This window comes from Lygodium microphyllum, chromosome 7 (genome assembly GCF_053477565.2).
Source record: "Lygodium microphyllum isolate KBCC chromosome 7, Lygodium_microphyllum_v1.1.10, whole genome shotgun sequence".
Taxonomy (NCBI): domain Eukaryota; kingdom Viridiplantae; phylum Streptophyta; class Polypodiopsida; order Schizaeales; family Lygodiaceae; genus Lygodium; species Lygodium microphyllum.
In genome coordinates, this window is record NC_141141.1 from 51453685 (window position 1) to 51477472 (window position 23788).

The following is a 23788-nucleotide window of genomic DNA, read 5'->3' on the forward strand; positions in this document are numbered from 1 at the left end:
TTAAAAAAAACAAGGGGGCTTTTCGACGACATCGGTGGAAGATACAAGGGGGGGTGTCGTCATCACGGCGGCGGCGGCCTGTTATAGGAAAGTAGGGCTAGAGGAAGCAAACACCTCTCACAGGCTTGAGTATGTGACTAAAAACATACCTAGAAGAAAGGTAGTGCTTCCAAATTACTTGGAGGAAAGGGTGGTGGAGACAGTCCTTCACGACATTGTTTGGCTACAAGAAGGATTCCAACTTGCAGTCATGTGCAATGTCAAGGCTAGTTGGGAGTTAGATAAGGGAAATGCAAGAAACCAATTAGAAACACAACACATGGGATGCCCACACCTTCATTTTGGGGCATCATGTAGTGGTCCAGCTCAAGAGGAGAAGCTGGTAATCAACATGGAATACGGTGCCAATTTATGTGGTTCAACAATGATAGTGTAGACCATACATGGAACATTTGTTCTTCCATTCATTACACACCACCCAAAGTTCCACAAGTATGGCTAGTGTCTCGAGGCCAAATTTGACTATAAAAGAAATCCACATGAGAGTTGTGTGTTTCTTTTACAAAAGGTGGCATAATAAGAGGATGCTAACAAGTGCTCACATAGATATCGGAGGAGTATTTTACAAGTTACAAGGAAAATGATATATTTGGAATTGGCTCTAGATGAAATTGTGAAGGGGCCACATAGTGGTGAAGCCCTTAAAGCATGAGCTTTTCAAATTAGCAATGCCTAACTTGAGTGTCTTGTAGGAGTGTTATAATGGGCACATTGCAAAAAACCCAATATGTAATTGCTAGGATTTCATGAATCATGTAGCAAAAGGGAAAGCATATTTGACATGTAAGCGCTTTTACTATGTGTACTTTCAAGTGTTTGGAATGGATGCAAATGTAAACATGTTCATACACAAACCCATGCTTACAAAAGAGAACTTGCACCTCATATTTGGAAGCAAAATAACTTTTTCAGTGACGCCCATAGTGTGAGTAGCAAAGCAAAAACTATGCTACCTCTTTATCCATCTTTGAATTTGAAATTTTCTTTGTTGTTAAAGCAGACTCATTGTGGATGCTATTAAACTCCTTCCATAAGTCAACCATACAAAAATACTTGCAAGATCTCCCTTTTTCACGAGACTCATAAACATGTGGACAACGTTTTGAGGTATGTCCATGCTCAAAACAAACATTGCACCACTTCTCCTTCTTTCTTGTTTTACCCGTTGAAGTCAATAAGGATGAAACATGCTCAAGTAGTAGAGATATTCTGTCTCTAATATATAGGTTATTCATGCAATTTTTGTAGTCTAGGCTACATGAATTACTCATTTGAAAGTATTGCCTAAAACTTTCTCGATTGGTTAGGTTTCTCAGTTTTGCTAGGGTGTCTTCTATGTTTTCTATACGTCAAGTTACTCCTAACATTTCTACTATTCACGTTATTCCAAAAACTTCTATACTTTAAGGTATTCCTAAAACTCTTGCAGTTTAGGCGATTCTCTAATAAACCTTTGTCTTAGTATTTGATTTTGCACCATGTAAATAGAGACTATAGTCTCTAAAGGCTAACCTTCAAAGTTTTAAAACTTAGGGACTACCTCTATGAAAAAGAACAAAACTCGCTTTCAATTTTCTTACCTTCACCTTCTTACTTTTGCTTCTATGGGAATGGAATATGGAAGCTACTACTCTAATAGTGATGCTTCTACTTCACTACCTTCTTTTTCTTCACCTTCAAAGCTAAGTAGCTTTTCCTTCTTGTTGTAATTGAATTGCAAGTTGCCAGGATGGTTGGGAACTACAATAGGTGCAATCGACATGAGTAGAATTGGGGTGAAGCCTTATTTTGCAAGGTGGCATTGACGGGGCTAGAAGTCAGAGTGACAACCTCTATCTTTTTCTTCTACTATATCTTCTATTTGATCATCATGGGGTTGATACTCCTTTGCACCTCCTCCTTCTTCATGCCTTTTTGTCTTCTTCATCCCTCTTGTAAAAGATTAGCACTACACATTGGTGTAAGCAAGACAATTCCAGGTTGGTTGTAATTTTAACATGAGGGTAGCCTCCTTCTCCATCTTCTTCTCCTTCCCTTCTTGGGTGTTGCATAGGTGCTCTTGGCCAAGCTATTTGAGGTTGTAAATAGGATTAAAATTCTCTCTTCAATCTCTCTTCTACAACTTCACCCAAGTGCCACTATAGGGCACATATTCTAGAAGTTATTTATGAAATCTAGTAGGGTTGAAGTGAACTATGATTTGTGCTAGAGGGAATGCCAATGCCTCCTCCTTACTTTTGCTTTATTCTCTCTTTTTGTTTACCATGTTTGTTCTCTTCCTTCTCCAATGTTCTTGTACAATTCATTTGCCTCATTCCCTCACGTTCCATGCCTTTGCTAGATGCTAGACTTCTATGCTCCTCCTTCTATACCTTCTCTTGCTCTTTGGTTTTTTTATAAATTTCCTACACAACCAATTACTTAATCATTTTCTCTTTCTATACTACCTTGGGTGGGGGATGTTGGAAGATGGGCTACTAGCATTGAAACAATGCTATTGGGCAAGCCTTTTGACTTATGGATCTGGAAAACTTATTGAGTCAACATTTATTCGTAACAAAACTTGGAAAATAGGAAAAGGCAAGCAATGATCACTTGTATTGAGTTATGTGCTTTAAGAAAGTTACCATAGTTGTGTTTGCTAAGGATGTTAGGTTTGATGTATGCATAGTTGTGCTGAGAATGATAGCCTTGAATTGCTTCTAATAAGATGTAATGTGCTTATATTGTTCTACTTTAATTGTTGCATATGCCTTCTTCACTTTACATAGTCGCTTCATCAATTGATCCAATTCAGTCTAGAGTGATTTGAAATTAGAATTGATTGCAGCCAAAATTAGAGAAAGCTTGATCATGTGCACCCTTTTCTTGTGGCCAATTTTTCTTAGTAGTCAATGCCATATATCTATGCAAGACTTTTCCTTCTTTTATTGCTCCTTCAAATGCTCTTTTTCCCATTGGCACTACCTTTTATAGTAGGCATCTTTAGACTGTTCCTTTCACTTACAATAAAGGATGCTCTCCTCAAGATGTGTTGTGTACTTGGCACTACCGTTTGATTTGCAAGTGTGTCTACATCAGGAGTCGTGCATTCTAGAGCTCTCTTTGTGCTTGTAACAACATGACATGCCTTTAGATATTCTTCTCTTCTTTTGTTTATTATTTAAGAATTTGGCCACCAATTTGGGCTATTGCTATATATAGGATTGCTACTGTTCCATTGAAGGGTTGAGATGCTCGAAGTGTTCTCGGTGACATAAAGACACACACATTGTTTTATGCTCTGTTTCTACTATCTTCATTTGCCTAGATTGTGGTGTGGTTGATGCAAGTAGTAACCCATTTCTAACTTATTTGGTTTCTTGGTTCATAACATTTTTGATTCCTCTCTTTTTCATCTCCTATTGCACCTTATCACCCCAAATTTACTAGACACACTACCCTCAATCTTGGCCTACATTCACTATTGTCTTTTTCTTATTCTACTTGACCTATTACTTATCTGGAATTCACCTCTTACTCCAAATAAACATCGGTTTTGGGAAAGGAGAAGACTCATTGTGTTGCTGTTAGATCTTCTTCTTCCATTAATAGATCACCTTTAAAGCATCATCTTGAATGTTTGAAACAACAACTTCATCTTGAACCTCCTTAAGCATTGTCATGGCATGATCACTAAAGTGTATTTGCCTATTCTACCATACAATACAATTAAGAACAATAGCCAACACAAGGTGCTACTTGAATGCTCACAAACATCCATAATTCAAGCCACAAGTTTCTTGAATCAAACAACAATACTGAACAACAACTAAACTTTAGGAAAATGGTATAGAAATTCAAGAAACATCATAGACAATAGAGAGAAGGCCTGAACATATTCTCATTGTCTTCCAAAAAGATACATTGTCATAACAAGACAAACATAGAATAATGGACAATAACTGTTCTCTCTCCTTAACTTCCTTTCACTCGGAAACCCACATTACTCTAACTTTCCTCAAAATGCATGCAATACCCACATGACTCTAACCTTCTTCAAGATGCATGCAATCATGTGACCCTTCACACCGTAGGCTAATATGAATACAACTTAAAAAAATTCGGCAAAGCTTAATAGTAGTATTTTGGGTGTTAACAAAGGGATAATATAGGTATAGATTCGACGGGCATGCATATTGTGACACCTATCATGTAAAAGGCATTTCCATTAATTTGGCCCTTGGTGAGTGTGGTAAATTAATCTCTGTAGGAAGCTACAATCAGGTAAGTTCGTTAGAGGCCTAGGGTTTCTAATCTGCTCTGCCTTGCCTCGAGAAGCTTCGTTCCTTACCTGCCCCTTCCTGGTCTGGCCATGGCGGCGAGCTCCGTGTTAAGTCGCCACGACAAGGCCACTAAAGCGTTTGCCTCTCTCGACAGCCAGTGTAGCCTGTTTAGTTCTTGCGTCACCGAATGGAAAGACCTCGAGCAGCACTGCGCTGACCTCGAGAAGGCGCTGCAGCAGAAACTCGCAGAGCTCTCGGAGCGCGAGAAGGAGTTCAACCTCAAAACTGCCGAAACGAAAGCTGCACTAGATAAGAGGGAGAGCTCCATCGCTAGCAGGGAGCAGGCCTCCCTCAGTCGTGTGAAGGAGCAGAAAGACGCCGCCATAGCTGCAATAGCGGAAGAGAAGAAGAAAGTGCAGAAAGGAGTTTCCAGCTCTCCCGGCAATCAAGGGGGGAAGGAGTTGAAAAAGAGGAAGAAGCATGCCAAGGTTGAAGAGGGAGAAAAGGAAGAAAACAAAGAATCGCAGAAGAAAATGAAAACAAAAAGCGAGTCCGCAGCAGGTAAGGAGCAGGCCCCTTCGACTGTCAAAGGCAAGTCTAACGATGCTATGAGCCTTGAGGAGGCTATTAGTAAGGTCAAAGCTGCTTCACAGGCGGAAATCAGCTCACAGCTTGATTCGTTCTGTAAGAACATGGATGCTGAAGGTCTTCGCAAGTTTGTTCTCCTTCGCCACAAGGATGCAGAAGGCGTGCGCAAATCATTACCCTCTGCTCTTCAGTCTGCTGGTGATCCTTGCCGCCTCATTTTGAAGGCCGTAGAACAACTGCATGAAGCAGAGCTGGCTGGAGATTCCCGATCAGCACCATATGCATTTGCATGCATTCTTCTGTTGGAATGCATTGCTCTTGTTGTTGCTGACCCTGTATTAGGTGTGGATTACCCTGTAGTGCCTTCAGATATTAAAGAACTTGCCAGGTTGTTGGCCAGACGATGGAAGTCCAAGCTAGATGTCAGGAAACCATCAAAGTCCAAGCTGGATGTCAGGAAACATGATGATGAATATGTGCTGTATGTACATGGGTTCCTTCAACTGATTGGATCATATGGACTCGCAGCAGATTACAGTGATGATGAACTGCTGACTTATGTTGCTTTGATTGCCCGTCGAACCAGGGCACCTGAATTGTCTAGGTCTCTCGGGCTCAGTGCAAAGATACCAGGTTGGTCTTCCTTGTTGCAAGTAAACCTTTTTCAAGTTATCAGATCTAGGAAATTGCTAACTAAGCTTTTAGAAGAACTTTAAAGCTTTTGTTGTAAGAACACAAAGACATTTGCCTTTCTTCTTTGTCTAACTGGCCATCTTACATGCATTCTTTGTTCAGCATGTATGGCTAGTTATTAACTGCCAAAGTGGAGGGGTCAAAACATTAAACAACATATTTCCAACAAGCACTACTGCACATAAATACAATATGTGGACTATAGTTATATACTCAAGCCAGTTTGTGCTTTAGGAGCACTCTACTTACTTGCATTTGCGGAGTTGGAAGTTTTTCAATCCTACGAAGGAGCTTAATGTTAGAGATATACATGTCATTCATACGTGCTCATTATAGCCTGTGGGATAGAGGGAGATTGGGAGCATTTGGCTGGTTGCCCATAGTCCATCTATTTGGGCACACACTTGTGTCTTGGTACATGGATTTTGTTCCCCGAGTTTGTTACTTTTGTCTTCATGTGTTCTTATTCTTTTGTTCAGTTCTTTGTATTTACAGCAGCCGTATCTTTTTACTGCTGATGCTCCACATCATTTCGACATGGTATGAGATCCCAAGTGTCTTGGTTTGGGTGTTGTCCTTTGTTCTTGGTTGCTATTTGAGTGATCCTTGCTATTTGAGGTTTGATCACTCCTCTTGACTGCTTCAAACCTTGCGTTTTGCTGCTATCCTAATTTGGTTGGCTTGGGTGCCTGATTTTGCAGCTGGATGGCTGATTTCTTTGCATTTCCAGCACTAGACTTGTCTTTTAACAAGAAACATACCTCGTTGTATCCATCACTTGCAACACATGGCCCATGTGCACACCCCTCTCAAGTCTCACTAATAGTATCCCACACCACTATGCGAGAAGAAAGCACACTTATCTAGCACGAATCATCATGGTCCCATGAGCGGAGGATTGTTTTGTGCATGCCATTGTACATCGCACCAGTCAATAGATTGATGCTTTGATGCCAATGAATGTTTACCTAGGATCCAAGTATACGAGACGCGACACAAGTTGTATCCACGGCAAAGAATATAAGAGAAATGGACACAAGATTCACCTTCCAATCATAAATCCAAATGGGCTCACCCTCGAACTTAGGAGCTAGCAGCAAACTACGTCACGATTGCACATCAAGAGTTGTTGTCCCATACCACTAGCTCACATCATCCTCATGTACTTATGTATCGGCTTATGGACCAAGAGTTCAAAGAGTGGTGCTTACACAATAATGTGCACAATGGGGCCTTGGTTTCTACTGGCATTAACAAAACAATCTTTTGATAATAATATAGAAGAAATACTTGGAGCTTCTGTAATGTTTTCCAAAACGTTAGAAGTAGACTTTGCCTTCTTATTTTGAGGATGTCAAAAGTGGATGCAACAATGGAAGCATGAAAGAATGCTGAAATAGATTGCTGGACACAAGACAAAAGAAAAAACACAAGAACATTGCAAGAGAAGAAAACTCAGAGATGTGCTCTAGGAATGGAATCCATATACTAAACATGAGACAATTGCGTACAACGCTGAGTCACTGACTTCGCGGGCATTGGCATTGGCTCCCTCTCTCCACGAGGTGTACATTTAGTTGCATTAGATCTACAAATAATGAATGAATAGAGTGTCGAGAAGTAGCCTCAATAAATATGCAAAAAAGAATGCAAATAATGCATCATGTTGGCTAGTATAAACTGTTTAAATAATCGGTAATGTGACCACCATAAAAAGCCTAAATATCACTAGAATACTTGGCTTAGTGTAGACTCACACATGAGCTAACTATACTGCTAACACCCTCTTTAAGATCATGGGTGATCTGATACAATACAATGATTCAATGATAATGACTCATCATAGTCCATACAACAAAGACCACTAGAATAAGGCCATCTATAACTAAGCAGTGGGTAATCAAGAATGTGAGTGTTGATGTTGATTGTTCTAGAACTAGAAAATAGAGAAGAATCATAATATCTCTTTTGTGTTTGTTATCAATACCCGCAGTAGCATACATGATCATTGTGTCAAAATTTCCTTTAAGTATATGTGAACTTGGATCCTTTATGTTAGATGACGGAGCCAGATTTCTTGAAAATGATGGAAGCACGAGTGTTCTTCACCTCCCAGCCACGCCTAGATAAGTGCTGGCTCTCCAAGCTAATCTCTTTGCCAGCCGTCAACTTCCTGGAGTCCTACTATTCTTGGACTCCCTTACTCTCTAGGCTCCCCTTAACCCCGTTCGGGCGCCCAAGAGCCCGGACGGTCATTCTCGTGCATGTTCCCCTAAATTTACCTTAATGTAACATTAAATATCCCTTTTAATGTCACATTCCACACTTATGACCTTAATGTGACATTAAATATCACTTTTAATGTCACATTAATGTCACATTTCCTTCCCCTTAAGAATCGGTTTCGTCCTCGAAAACGATATTTGGAAGGTCTAACTGTAAATCGGGAAACCTTTTCTTTAAAGTACTTACTCGCTCCCATGTTGAGCTTTCTTCTGAACAATCTTTCCACTTAACCAAACATTCTTGATAAATAGTATTCCTCGTTCGTCTATTACGAACATTTAATATTTTTTCTGGTTCATGTGGATTGGATTGGTCATAGAATAACTCCTCAATATCATCATTTAAAATTAAATTATCTAAATCACCCAGCTTCTTCCTTAGTTTATTTACATGAAAAACTGGATGTATTTTACTACCAATAGGTAGTTGAAGCTTGTAAGCCAATTCTCCCATCCTTTTAAGTATTATGAAAGGACCACAATACCTTGGTGAAAGCTTTGGACAATGTCTCTTTTTCATAGTTTTAGTTTGTTCAGGCACCTTAAGATAGACCAATTCTCATTCTTCAAAGGAGATGTCTTTACAGTGAGGATCTGCATATGCTCTAGCTCGATTTTGAGCTTTTTTAATATTTTCTTGAGCAAATTTTAACATACTATTCATATCCTCCAAAAAGTCTTTAGCTGCCTGAACCTTTTCCTTATGCAGTCCTACTGCAAAAGGAGCTCTGGGTTGAAACCCATACATCAACATAAATGGACTATATCCAGTGGAAGAGTGTTTGGCACTGTTATATGCAAACTCTGCTATCGGTAAATACTCTTCCCAGTTAGTTTGCCTTTTACTTACATATGCCCTAAGCATATCTTCAAGAATTTGGTTAACCCTTTCAGTTTGCCCATCTGTTTGCGGGTGATCCGCCGTACTCATGCTAAGTTTAGTATCCAATTTCCTAAATACCGCACGCCAAAAATGGCTATCAAATTTTCTATCCCGATCAAAAACTATATTTGCCGGAAGGCCATACAATCGGTATATGTTCTCTACGAACAATCTAGCCAATTCTGGTGTTTTAACATCAGTTGAAGTTGGAATAAACCTAGCCATTTTGGTTAACCTATCCACAATTACCCACACAGAGTCGTGCCCCCTCTGTGTTCTAGGTAAAGCAACAATAAAGTCCATGGAGATACTCTCCCATTTTCCCGAAGGAATTTCTAATGGATGGAGAAGTCCTCCCATTTTTAATTTTTCAGCTTTATTAACCTGGCATTTATTACATTTGACCACATAGTCAAGGACGTCCTTATTCATATCAGGCCAATAGAACTGCCTTTTAATAAGACTATAAGTCTTATTAACTCCTGGATGTCCCGCACTAGGGGTATCATGACACTCAAAGAGTATCTGGCGCCTTATTTCTGTATCTTTCGGGACACATACCCTACCCTTGTGTAGAGTAAATAACCATTATCAATGGTAAAATTCTTCCACTTGAATCCAGTTTGAGCAACCCTTGATGCTCCATTTCCTAGTTGAACATCCTCAGATATTCCTTTCTCAGTAGAAGCACTTTCATTTGGATCCCCATTTTTTATTGCTTCCCATATGTTGGAATATGCCGGATCAACCTGGCATTTCCCTTTTAAAGATTCAAGCAAATTGGAAGTGAACTGAGTAAAACTCAATTCATTAATGATGGGCATTCTGCTGAGTGCATCAGCTACTATATTATACTTTCCTTTTCTATATCTTATCTCATAGTCGAACTCTTGGAGGAGTTCGGCCCATCTGGCTTTACGCCCGTGTAAATCTGGTTGATCATTAAGCCACTTAATGCTTTCATGATCCGATAAAATCAAAAGTTTGGCACCATACAAATAGTGCCTCCATTTCTTCATTGCATGTACTATTGCATACAGCTCCCTCTCATAAACAGAATAATTCTGTTTTGCACGATCTAATTTCTTGCTTTCAAAAGCAATTGGTCGACCTTCTTGTAATAAGACCGCGCCTATTGCCTTATCACTGGCATCAGCTTCAACCACAAATGGTTTATTGGGATCCACAATTAATAATACTGGAGCTGTAGCAATAGCTACCTTAAGTTTTTGAAAACTTTCATTTTGGTCTGTTCCCCAATTAAAACTTTTCCCTTTCCCTTTAAGTTGGTCTGTCATTGGAACAGCTATTTTGGCATAATCTCGAATGAATCTACGATAAAATCCACATAAACCTAGGAAGATCTGCAGCTCTTCCAAGTTCCGTGGAGGTGGCCATTCAATAATTGCCCTTATTTTTTCTGGATCCATGTTGATTCCTTCTTTCGAGATTATATGCCCTAGATATTTGACCTCTTGTGCAAAGAATTCACATTTAGTTTTCTTCGCATAAAGGGAATGTGTTCTTAACAGTTGGAATACTAATTGTAAGTGTTCCAAATGTTCTTCTCTTGATTTACTAAAGATCAAGATATCATCCAAGAAGACTACTATAAAATGTCCTAGATAGGGCCGTAAAACCCTATTCATCAGCTTCATAAAAGTAGCTGGTGCATTAGTGAGGCCAAAAGGCATCACCAAAAAATCATAATGCCCGTATCTAGTACGAAATGCCGTCTTGGAAACATCTTGTGCCTTAATTCTTATTTGGTGATAACCTGATCTTAAGTCTATCTTTGTGAAGAATTTTGCCCCTTGCAATTGATAAAAAAGATCTTCCATTCTGGGCATAGGAAATTTATTCTTCACCGTTATTTTATTAAGTGCTCTATAGTCAACACAAAGTCGCATAGAACCATCTTTTTTCTTTACCAATAAAATTGGTGAAGCCCAAGGTGAATTACTAGGTTGAATAAATCCTTTATCCAGGTAATCCTTAATTTGTCTCTCAACTTCTTGATGCTGTGTTTCACTTAACCTATACGGTGGTTTTGAAATTGGGTGTGTATCCTTATTTATATCAATTGGGTGATTTATTTTACCCCTATCAGGTGGAAGGCCACTTGGTAAATCAGAAGGAAACACATCTTTAAAATCATCTAACAAACTGTTCAATTCATTATTAACATTCAATTCGCAAACATAAGAAAATTGTTGCCTTATATTACAGAAAGTAAAAGTATTCTGTATAGGAAGAGACCATAGCATATATACCTCACAAACTTCCTTCTTTATCAGCTTCTGAACTTCAGTAGAACACAACAAAGGATTATCAGATACTTCATGTTCACCTTGAATGACAAAAGTCTTACCATCCCTTTCAAATTCCAGTGTATTATGGTGATAGCTACGTTTTAAGGATGGTTCCAGTCCCCATAGCCACTCCCTCCCTAGAGCAATATCAGCTCTTTCCATATTCATTATTTGGAAATCAAGCTTATCTTTATATCCTTGAATCTCGATTTCCAAATTGGATACCATTGTATCCCATATTTTATTGTCTTGGCCTTGCATCATACAGACAACATATTGATGCTCACTGTTTTGTTGGGGAAGTTTCAATTTTTTGACAAGTGCATAATTTATAAAATTATGTGTGGCAGAGTCATCAATCATGACTCTAACCCGTTTTCCAGCTATCAATCCATGTACTCTAAGTAAATCATGTGGCCCAAAAGTAGGCTGCCACAAAGAAGTTGACATACAACACTTATGTTGTATATCCATGTGCAAGACCTCTAAAGATTTATACTTTTCATGGCCCTTTAATTCTAAGGTCTGCACTACATGGATTTGTTTTTCTTTTCCTTTGCCCTTGTCCTTTCCTTTGTCTTTCCCCTTTTTCTTTTGAGGGCAATTCCAAGCAGCATGGTTAGGGGATAGGCAATTAAAACACAATTTTTCTTTTTTGGCCTTATCAAAGTCATCAGGACTTAACTTTGGCCTCATTTATGGTTTCTTTTCAAAAGGTTGTTTTTTACCCTTGAAAAATGGTATTTTCCTTTTAAATTTGCCCACAAAATTTGAGGTTTCTAATTCCTTAGACTTGGGCTCCGTATCAGTGGGACTAGTGAGTGTACCTGGACGCGTACTATCTTCATAGATTAATGCAAATTTAATTGCCTCTTCAAGCGTCTTAGGTAAACTCCGTTTTACTTCCTTTTTACAGGCTTTATCGAGTCCCCTAATGAATCCTCTTGTTTTTTGGAATTCATCAATTCCTTCCAATTTGAGGATTATCTCACGATATTCCTCCAGATATGTCAGTAGGGGTCGTCCCTTTTGTCTGACATAATCCCAATCTTCCCAATTTCGTTCCATTTCATTTTTAGGAAGAAATTCTTTTAAAAAGACGGATTCAAATTGAGCCCAAGTTTCAGGTATTTTATTTGCCTCCTTTAGAGTTCGCCACCACTTATATGCTTTAGGCCCCAAAGTTAAACTAGCCTCCAGTGCTTGGAGATGTGGTGGGGTATTTTTCAATTTATGTAAATCTTCCCATTTTTGGAGGAAATTAAAGATTGTATCTTTATTTCTATCTTTTTCCTCCCCGTAAAATTGAGGTGGTTTCATATCCTTTAAAACTGGATTATCCCTCAATTTATGGTAGGTTTGGGGTTCCTTAGGATCTCGCATAGTCACATCTAAATCTTTCGATGAAGATGGGACATCCGAGGTTTCTATCTTATTTTTATCTCTTTCCAATAATAAAGTTAGTTGAGATTTTATTTCAGTAAGTGTTTGGGTTAAAAATTCCATTTGAACCCCCTGAGTTTGCACACGAGCAGTAAGATCATCAAATTGCTCTCGCGTGGCAAAAAATTCTTCCCATTGTTCTTCTTGTATGTCTGGTTCATGGGGGTCTACCATAGGTTGATCCCCAGAACTAGAACTTTCCATTACCCTTTCTTTCCCTTTTTCTGCCATTAATACACTGGAATTGGAAAGCAAAAATAAGAAATTTGCATACAAGATAAAATACTTCCCTGATTTTTAATGGCAGACTGTGGCTTCAGTTGTGTATGAAGTTTTTCTGCCTATCTCACAGTAGTCGTAGTCCTATCCGTCTCAGGAGCAGTCCTATCCGTCTCAGGAACAGTCGGATTTACCCGTCAACAGTAATCTGATACTGGCGGCTCCACTTCTGATCTAATTCTCGCGGATGCTGGCAGCTTCACGTCTGATGTGGTTGGTCCTCGCGGATGCTGGCGGCTCCACGTTTTTTTATTTTTTATTTTTCCCTGCCCGTAACTTTTCTGCCGTGACGTTAAAGGTCACATTAATGTGACGTGTCGCTGAAATTCTTTTAAATTTTCTTTGACGGCCCGTTTTCTCATGCGACGGGACGGGGCACTTCTGACTTCCGTCGACTGATGCTCACGCGGCGTTCCAAAAACTGACGACTTGATTAGCGATTGACAACCTGACTGATTTCTGTTCGATTAATGATCAGAAACATAGGCTCTGATACCAATGTTAGATGACGGAGCCAGATTTCTTGAAAATGATGGAAGCACGAGTGTTCTTCACCTCCCAGCCACGCCTAGATAAGTGCTGGCCCTCCAAGCTAATCTCTTTGCCAGCCGTCAACTTCCTGGAGTCCTACTATTCCTAGACTCCCTTACTCTCTAGGCTCCCCTTAACCCCGTTCGGGCGCCCAAGAGCCCGGACGGTCATTCTCGTGCATGTTCCCCTAAATTTACCTTAATGTAACATTAAATATCCCTTTTAATGTCACATTCCACACTTATGACCTTAATGTGACATTAAATATCACTTTTAATGTCACATTAATGTCACACTTTAGCTTTGGCCAAGTTTGCCAAAGTGTCCCCTCATGTGAGGTCGAACTAGGAGCCAATCTCACACTTTGTCAAGTAACAACCCATTATGAACCTCAATGTCAATTCCAACTCTAGGATTTCAAGACTTGCCGGACTTCTAGGAAAGTACCTCTTTTAAACCTGTGCGCTTGTATATCTGCATAGTTGAGGCTCACTTGCCCCACCTTATCACCCTTTGACACACACTCTTTGGCAGTGGAGAGTTGTGAGGAATGATCGCATCACTTGCACTAGAAAGCAAGAGAGGCTATCAAGCCCTTCCCTTGGTCTGAAGAAGATAGTCCCTTCCGCCCCTTGGCCTTGGGCCTTGACCGAAGGATTCGAGTTGGAGTTGGAGGAGGTGGATGACTCAATAGATGGGTCCATTGCTTCTTCTTCTCCTTCTTCTCCTTTTTCTTTCTCCAAGTTGCTAATTGTTTGCAATCCTTGCACAAATGTCTCTTCTTCCCCTAGTGATAACATTAGGCCTTTGAGTTACTCGTCGTGTCTCTTTGAAGCTCCAAATACTCATTGGAGCCACTATATTGGGATGAAACTCTCCCCTATAACCGTAAAAATGCTCAAGTAGCATCAAGGAGATATGTGTACAACTCATTGGCATCAATGAGGTTTGGGTCCGCAAGGCATTGTTAACTCCATCAAACTTCGAAGGGAGTTTGCAGAGCAAAGTCCCCACAGGATGAGCCTTTGGAAGAGTGGATTGCATGTGTTGAAGTCGATCATGTATCTGTGTAACATGAAGCAAAAATGATTGAATAGTATCCTTTGGTTCAAACTTGACCATAACGTTGGAGTAGTCCTGTAGGAGGCGACCGCCAAAAGAACTTCTTAAGAGATGCATCGAAAAAGAGTAGAATATGCACAAGAATCATCGTTGTTCCATGTGAGTACAGGTTCTTCATAGTTATCCTTGTCGAAATCAGCCGGAAGAGGAGTAGGATGGTCGACATGCTCTAAAGCTCTAGACAGAACAGATCATAACTGCTTTTGCCCAAACCATGCTTTCATGACAACACTCCATGTTAGATAATCAAGCCTATGAAGTGTGTCATCAATAGAATAGCAAGGGGGAGCCATTTGGAGAGGATAGGAAGAGAGAATAAAGGAAAGAAGAGGAGGAGAGAGAGTAGCTATAGCATGGCACAGACTATACCAAACAAAGTTCACATGCAGTGTAGACAAGCTGATCGCAAAAAATGGCAGAATAATGCTGCTGCCCAGTCTAGAAAAACATTGAATGCAGTAAACGCAACAACTCCTCAGCAAAACACAGATTAGGCATTAAATGCAATTAACAACAAGAAACGACAACAAAAAATGAAAACTTAGACAACTGAACCATAAATGCAGCTTGTAGAAGGCTGGCAATGAGCAAACAGCTGTCGCCAGGCTGGAAGGAAGGATAGCAATGAGGAAATGATTGGTAGGAGTAGTTCATAGACTTGTAATCAGCAGAAAGCAGCTCTTGAAATGGAGATCTTGAAATTTGATACCATATTAGAAGTGGATGCAGCAATGGAAGCATGAAAGAACGTTGAAATAGATTGCTAGGCACAAGGCAAAAGAGAGAGAAACGAGAAAACACAAGAACACTACGAAAGAGGAGAACTCATAGATGTACTCGGGAAATAGAATTCATACACCAAACATGAGATAATAGTGTACAATAGTAAGTCACTGGCTGTGTGGGCAATGGCACTCGCTCCCTCTCTCCATGGGCTATGCATTGGATTTACCAATGATGAATGCATAGAGTGTGGAGGAGGAGCTTGAATAAATAAGCCAAAAAGAATGCACATAATGCATTAGGCTGGCCAACATAAAATGCCTAATATTCAGTAATGTGACCACTGTAAAATGCCTAAATATCACTAGAATATTTGGCTCAGCCTAGACTCACAAAAGCTGACTATACCGCCAACAGAGGATACTCTATTATCATGAAAGTGCCTCATATGATTGCAAGCAAAGCGATGACCCTTAGAGCGATCCCTGCTATGGGTGACTTTGGGCTTACCATCCTTCTTCTTGCGCAATTCTAAAGGCAATTGATAAGTTCCTATTGGGATAGAAAGTTGGTTCAATCCTTTTATTTTGAAGAGGCAAGGGGGTATCTTAAGGGGTTTGCTTAAAGAGCTAGCTCAATATTGGTTTAGCAAGGACATCTAAACACTATTTAAAGTTGTGGATCCAAGATATATAATGCATCCATTAAGAAGTTTGATGCCTCCCAATGTGTACATGAATACCATGTGTGCCATTTGTGTGTGAACTCGTTTGCTATGCAGGGAGTTGGATCTTGTTGTGACCCTTATTGTGTTGAGATTGGGCGAAGACAACGTTGCCCCTCTCCCCCCACGATGATAGGCCATGAGCTGCCTTGCCACTTATGCCATGTGGATAAGTAGCCGTTCGCAACTTGTTCAAGCTCAGCACATAGGCTTGTTGCTGCCCCCACATAGTCCACTTTTTACCACTTCACTCACTCACACATAGTCTCTCTCCCCCCTCACGAATGTAACTAACCATTGCACAACACATATTCTCCCCCCCTCCCCCCCTCGACACCACTCTCTCCTTGACATCATTCTCTGTCTCTCCCTTCAACAACAACAACAACACACACACACTCTCTCTCGCTCGACATCAGATTATATCTTTTTGAGATTTGACATTTAAATTAGCATTAACATCAAATAACATTAACATGATGTTAAGAACATAATAACATTTAATGTTAAAAGCAACATTAAAATTAATGATAACATTAACATCAAATCTTAAGTCAATCATTAGGACATAAATTTTGGTCCCTATAGGTCAAGGTTTTAGCTATACTGATGATGGTTTGCCATTGCCTTGGAGCGATAGCTCCCCGTGCTTGATTATTAGTACTATCGAAAACCCCTATGCACATGCATTACCCCAGCAGAAAAATCCAAGAACAAGTACCAAACAAGAAACATATCTTGTCGTACACGGTACCCACCACCTTGAACATGTTGTCATGAGGCTACAACTTCAATGAAGGAAAAGCAAGGAAAAGATATCCATACAAGTATTTTGAATATGTGCTTATGGGTTTACTTGAACAAGATCTTTACATGATTTTTAAGGAGTAGAATTGATCCATAAAAATAGTTTGAATATCCATTATTATGTTCTAATAACATAATTAGAAGTTTGGGTGGATCAAAATATATGCAAGGACTCATCTTAAGTGGAACAAGTTGTTTAAATCCGAAAATGATAAAAAATGATGCATTTTATAAAAAGCGACGTTTTCAGCTCTTTTGAGAAGATTTTCGGAATTGTGCCCACTGCCTATGTTGGCTTGTAGATTAGGGGGGTTCCAATTGTTTTGAGTATTTGGATGATCATATTTGAAGTTCGTATGACAAAGTTATGGTTGAAACAAGTCGCAATCAGACTTAAGGTGTGTACAAAAATGAAAATAGGGAAAATAAAAGGTATAAAATGCAAAAGGAGAATTGGATAAGCACTTATACGGTGTCTTGGTCCAGAAAGGTTGGCCTGGTAATGACTTAAATTGGATTATTTTGTTTGGGTTTCTTTGTATACTCTTTGTATTATTGTGGCAAAAGCTAGGAATTCTCAAAGTGGATGGACTTCATGCCATCAAGAGTTGAGCTCAAGCTAATAGCTTGAGACAAGGTTCATGCTTTCCAAGAAGTATTTCGCAATGCACGAAGAGAGTACATGGTTTATTTATTTAATATAATACATTGGGTTTCTATTTTTCATATCTTGTGTTTCGTCTTGTTTATTCTCGAGAATCCTCGCGGTCAATGGCTTGACACATGCCCCTCCCCTTGGACAACGTGTCCCCCATGCACACTCCTCCCACTATTAGTGTCCCATAGCACTCTAAATGAGATAAAATAATATCTCTTACATATGAACCATCATGGTTTCATGAGTGAAAGCGGTTTACGCACGTCATTGGACCTTGCGTCAGATTTTAGGTCGATGCTCTGGTACTAGTGAGACATCCCCCTAGGATCCAACTCGCACAAGAGATATGACACAAGCCACATTTACGAATGTAAGGGATTAGACTTTAGGCTCACCTCCTAGCCATAAAGCCGAACGGTCTCACCCTTGAGCCTTGGAGCTAGCAGTGCTTTGGGTCATAACCACATCCCAAGGGTTGGTGTCCCATACTACCACCCATACCATCCCAATGTATGGATATATCAGCCAATGGGTCAAGAGTCTAAGAGTGGTGATCATATAATAATTTGCAAAATAGGGCCTTGGGTCCTATAAATAGGACTTGGTTGCCCTAGCGCCAAAGTGTCCTTAGTGCATTCACTCTAAGTTACTTTATAACCACTGTGATCAATGTCACTAGCACCATTTGGATGTCCAAGAAGTATATAGCACTATTCTCCTTATGAACAATTGTTCTCCTCAACAATATCCTTAGGGACAAAGTGGGGAAAACGACTTTTCAATGAATGCATTGACTTCCAAGTAGCCTACAACTTCATACAATTTTTCCACTTGACTAAATACTCGAGATAAACAGTTTGATGGCATCATTTAGTCATAAGGTTGAGAATTGATTTGAGTTTGAGTAGTATGTTTGAGCTACAAGACCTCCTTAATCGGAATTGTCAATTCTTCTTATCCTAAAATTTATTTCAAATGACTAATGTGAAATACATGGTGAACTTGGATTAGCAATTGTGAATCAAGCTCATAAGATATGCTACTTATCTTCTTGGTAGTTCAGAATAGACTAGAATACCTCAAACATAATTTATAGTATTTGCTGGTAGTCATCAAATTAGAGCCTTGTGGAACTTTAGGGTAAAGCCACATGCCCTCTTGGAGCTTTGGAGGAGCATGATGTTGGTTAACATAAAACTTGGCACGATCTTGGGCCATTTGAATGCTTTCCTTTGTAATTGACAACATTTCTTGCATATCGCGCAAAGTCGACCATAGATTGCATTTTCACTCCCTTGAGCTTGATGGGAATCGGTGATTTTGGCTCATAACTGTACATAAGCTTAAATGAGCTATAACCGATAGTTGAATAATTAGCATTGTTATAAGCAAACTCTTATGTGAGGAAGGTAATGCCTGCAATTAGATTGTCTATAGGAGACATGCACACAATATATACTTCATAGTTTGATTTGTCCTCTTGATTTGTCCATCGGATTGAGGATACTCCAATGAGGATAGGGATGATCTTGTTTGCAATTTTTGGAAAACTATTTGCTAGAAATGGTTAGAGAACATAGGATCTCAATCATTGACTATTTCATTCGGCAATTTGGAAAGCCTATAAAGATGTTCAACAAAGAGACCAGCCAACTCATGGCTTTTCACTGTCGTCTTTGTAGGAACAAATCGAGCCATTTTCATCAATCAGTTGATCACAACCCAAATTACGACATGACCTCGATTCATATAGGGTAATCCTACTATAAAATCCATAGAAATGCTACTTCACTTTCTATTGGGAACTTGTAAAGGATGTAACGTCCTCGCTTGTTTATGCTGTTATATCCTTGGATATCCGGATGGGTGTTGATAGCATTGGTCACAATGGTTATGAACCGACTTAGATGCGGATGCACTAAGGACTCTTCAGGGTTAGGGCAACCGAGTCCTATTTACAGGACTCAAGGCCCTACTGTGCATGTTATTGTGTGATCACCACTCTTGGACTCTTGGCCCGTTGGTTGACACATCCGTAAACCAAGATGGTGTGGGTGGGTGGTATGGGATGCCAACGCTTGGGGTGTGGTCATGAACTGGAGTGCTGCTAGCTCTTAGGCTTGGGTGTGAGCTTGTTGGGCTCTATGGTTGGGAGAGGTGTCTAACGTTCAGTCCCTCATATTCGTGAATGTGGCTTGTGTTGTGTACATGATGGATCCTAGGGTAACAAAACACGAGGAGAAAAAATCTTGATATTCTAGTCCTCCATAGCAATTATTAACTTGATACTTCAGGGGAAATTTAGGGTTTGGTATTAAAATTTAATAATGTAAAAAACTCAAGGTAGTCCAAAAGGAAGCTGGATTCAAGGCAAGGAACAGGAAAAGCAGATGTAAACCAGGTCAGATTTTTGAGTTGCTTGGGGTCTGATGCTATCAGGCTGAGGAATATTATGGCATGTTGGTCCTATTGAAAGGATGTTGAAAGATGTCTGAGGGGATTCCATATTGCAAATGGGCTCATTTAATGTTAGTTTTGTAGTTGGATGCAGTTTTCTGGGGCCTTGAAGTGCCCTATAAAAATTAGTGATCTTCAGGGAACTAATTTGCCAGTCTGATAACTATTTTACATGGAGCAGTTGATCCCATAAGCCTTGAAAATTTTGAAGAACTCCCAACCTGTTTGAGGGAAACGTTGAATCATCCAAATGTTGAAAGTTTATTATGCTGCTTATTCTTATGGATTGCACTATCTCAGCATCAGCATCATGAGTACATCAGCAATGGAAGCCTTCAAGTTTATTTTCTGTGAATCCAATAAGTAAAAGTTTGGCTCCACTTGCTTCTTCATAGGAAGTTTTTTATAGTTTCCATCCATTCTATTGTAAAATCTTGGATGAAGGTCATACCACAGTCAACATTGTCTTCTTTCCAGCTTAGTATGCGGAAGTTTACCTGTCTAGTTTTATCTTACAAAATAATTTTGTCTGACAGATGCTTGCTGTGTACAGATTTGGTAAGCAAACTGGGGAAGGAAGGTAGACAATTAGAGGCATTGACCTTTGCCCATTCATTTGGGATAATGGAGAAAGCACAGCCCGACTTACTTTTGAAGTCTTACGTGGAAGATGCCAAAAAGGCAGCTCAGTTATTGGTCAAGAAAGCATCAAACAAGTTTGCTGGACAGGTTTCACTTAACCAGTCTTTGTTTGTGAAGCGATTTCTTTTGTTTGATTCATGATTTATTTTGTGTGGTTTACAGAATGACGCGTGTATGAAAGAAATATCGGCTTTGAGGAATGTTCAGAAAGCTGTAGAAAAGTACAATTTGGGTGCGTGTTATCCACTGGAGGACCTGCAGAAACGAATATTACAGTTAGAGCAAGAAAAACTGGAAAGGAAAAAAGGAGTTGCAGCCTCCAAACAGCAGAAGAAGAAAGGTGAAATTAGGCCCATTTCACCCAAGAAATCCTACATCAGTGAAGCCAGGCCGCGCAATTATGACAAGGGCAATGGTGCTTTCCAGGGTACAACCTATACAACACCTTTGAGTTCTGTCAGTGCCTTAGGAAAAACTGATGTGGGACAATATGGTGGATCCATGCTATCATCATATGGCTTACTGAGCGAAACTGGATATGAAAGAAGGGCTGACCCTGTGTATGGTAGTTTATATGGTGCTGGAAGCCGGAGTCCACTTCCATCCATGGATTCTTTGTTGTACCCTTCAAGGGATTCAACTGGATATTTGCGTCAATCAGCTTCCACATATGACGTTCCTGGATCATATAGTAGCTATCAATTTGGTGGTGCTTCCGCCTCAGCTCGGGGTTACCTGTCTCCGTATTTGCGGTGATATGCTTTGTAGCCAAGTGCAGAACTTCTAGCTAGAACCTCAGATCAGGAGAATATGGTAAATGGTTAACAATGAGTTCTGGTTACAGTTTTCAGAGTATGTCAGGTTTCCTTTGTTCTGCTCCAGTATGTTCCATGTGCATTCGAGAGGCGAACTTGAGAAACCTGGTTTTATATTAATGCACAATACTTGTATCTGGTTTCTTAACTGATTTCCCTGTTTTGAGAGGGCTACACAATATCATATCAGAGGAGGGTCACCCTCAATTTGGAAGCCCGTAAATGGCAGCTTTATTTAGTTCCAAGAGGTATGCTTATTTATTTGTGTCTGCAAATATGATCTGGTTTACCTTATGCTGGATGATGCTGAATAATAGCTATCATAGGAGAGTGTTTTCTCGAGTATGTAGCTTTTCTTAAGGTGGGTGCTTATTAGTGGCGGATTTTTTGATTGTATATTTCTGTAAGTATCTATGCAAGTTCATATTGAATGTCCCAGGGTATTCTTGTGCCCCTGTTTTGGATATGTTCCTTCACTTATGCCTACAACTCAAAATGTGTCTAATGGTGCTTCATAAAAAATTGAAGATGGGTTAGCTTAGGGCTTGATTCTTGAATAGTCATTGTGAGGGGTCGTTTGGTAGCTTCAACATTCCGAGACCTAAGTTTTAACCATGAATTGCAGAAGATGCATTGTTGAGGGGCTGATCTGTGGATATGTTGTACCTTGGAACTTCTGCGTCCAATGACCTTGATTGGAGGTGATCCAACCAAGGTGAAGTCAATGAAGGTTGAGGATTATCTTAAGTGGATATGTTTGTGTTAGGGTGGTGGATGAAAGTTAACTGAGGTTCACCTTGAATTTGAAGGAATCAAGGCGATCGACATCATTTGTGGTGATTTGGTTAAGTTAATGACCACCTTGAGTGGAGGGGTGGAATGTAGTCAAGGTGATGCCCAATCAATGTGAAGTCAGTTAGCTTCATTACCTTGAGTAGGGCTGATGTTGGATCACCTCGATTGAGTGGGAGTGATTGTCTTGATAGAGTGGGACAGACCAATGGAAGGCAATCAAGGAGATGATCACCTTTGGTGGATTTGTCTATGGTATAGCTCAGGTGGTAGAGGTGCTATGGTGAGTAGAGGTGTAGTTGAGAGAGGTGAAGTAGTGGGGTTTTAGTTTATGAAAAAGATGGGAAACAATGAAGAGCCAATCAAGGTGAGCTTTTGACCCTAAAAGTTACTTGTTTGGTTACTAGTGTCTAGGGTGTGTCCTTCATATGTATGTGTTCTAGTTTATAGCAACGAAGCATAGATTAGCAAGATTTTTAGACCCAAGGTTGTATGTACCCTTTATCCCCTAGATGTTATTATTGACATGTAGAGATCTAAGGCATATGAAAATTGAAAACTTCAAGCAAAAATGTAGTCGTCCAGATGATTAGTGCATGTAGTAGAGGTGGTGATTGGGCTTGATCTGTATTTAGCCCGTTAACCATTGTTAGGTATTGTTGCTTGAATGTCATGCACATGATTTATGGTTGAGACTAGTTGAGGTCATGATGATTGGGCTCAACATGTCCTTAACTTTGTATGACGATCCTTTGCCCTTACATTTCAAGCCTTGTTGCTCGGATCCCATGCATATGATTTTTGTGCTCAAAAGTTCGGCAAAATTGAATTTGTAGGCACAAATTGTAGCAGTTGAGATGAGGAGCCGCAATAGAGGTGATACTTGAAGCTTTTCAATTTTGCTAAAGCAACCAAAAATGATATGTGACAATGCTTCCAATATGTATGCTTCTCTTTGTGCTTTACAAGCAAGATACGATTTGAAGCGATTTAGTTTATATAAGCAAGCAGATCAATGGATGTATTCTTCATTTGTAGCTTAGCACAAGTTTGGAATGAGCCCTTTTTTGATTGTTATGAGTTTTTTAAGATGAGGAAATTTAAGAAAATTTATTGCTACCCTACTCCCTATGCATTCTTCCATTAAGCTAGTTTTGTTTTGATTTTGCCTTCCTACTTTAATTCGTGAGTTTTAGAGTAGATGGTTTCCCTAATCAGAGAGCAAGTGGTGAAATGAAGCTTTTTAATAAATTCAAAACCAGCCTTAACACGTCATAATACCAACAAATGAACCAATAAACACAGTCATAGTTTGCATTTTGATGAGCCTCATGAAACCAAGAATCCATAGTTGAACAATGCAATAAACAAGGTTCTTAGTGAGGCACTCATGCATGCTTACACACTTGCTAAGTGGACATCAACACTCACTTTTACGCTAGGTAGGAGGATCAAACTCCTCGAGGGAAGAAACATACAAATGACTAGCCAAAGATGTGGCCAAGGTTCCAATCACACCTTTTATATTGAACCCTTATTGCTCCAAGGTTTAGAGCAAAGGAAAGTCTAAAAATTGCTACATTTTAAGTGGCTCAATTCTTTCAAGGTTTTTATCTTCCTGTTTTGCCACTATGGTTGTCTTGAATTGCCCATGCATGTTTTGTAAAGCTATGCTTTCTTTAATCAGAGAGAAAAACTGCTCAATCCTT

General features: G+C 39.7%; 1 protein-coding gene across 1 annotated transcript; it reads left to right on the plus strand.

Annotated features, from left to right (window-relative positions):
- The first annotated feature begins 4287 nt into the window (after positions 1-4287).
- LOC148033438 (FRIGIDA-like protein 1) lies at positions 4288-21530 on the plus strand. Its single transcript, XM_087681363.1, has 3 exons — positions 4288-5546; positions 20384-20559; positions 20635-21530. Exons 1-3 carry the CDS (start codon positions 4415-4417, stop codon positions 21226-21228), a joined length of 1902 nt encoding a protein of 633 aa, XP_087537489.1. The 5' UTR covers positions 4288-4414; the 3' UTR covers positions 21229-21530.
- Positions 21531-23788: the final 2258 nt, after the last annotated feature.

What these genes read in the sequence shown, in the direction of transcription:
- LOC148033438 (XM_087681363.1), top strand. Translation starts at nt 4,415, where the DNA reads ATGGCGGCGAGCTCCGTGTTAAGTCGCCACGACAAGGCCACTAAAGCG. An exon ending in GCTCAGTGCAAAGATACCAG is followed by an intron (nt 5,547 to 20,383) that starts GTTGGTCTTCCT and finishes TGCTGTGTACAG; the next exon opens with ATTTGGTAAGCAAACTGGGG. An exon ending in CAAACAAGTTTGCTGGACAG is followed by an intron (nt 20,560 to 20,634) that starts GTTTCACTTAAC and finishes TGTGGTTTACAG; the next exon opens with AATGACGCGTGTATGAAAGA.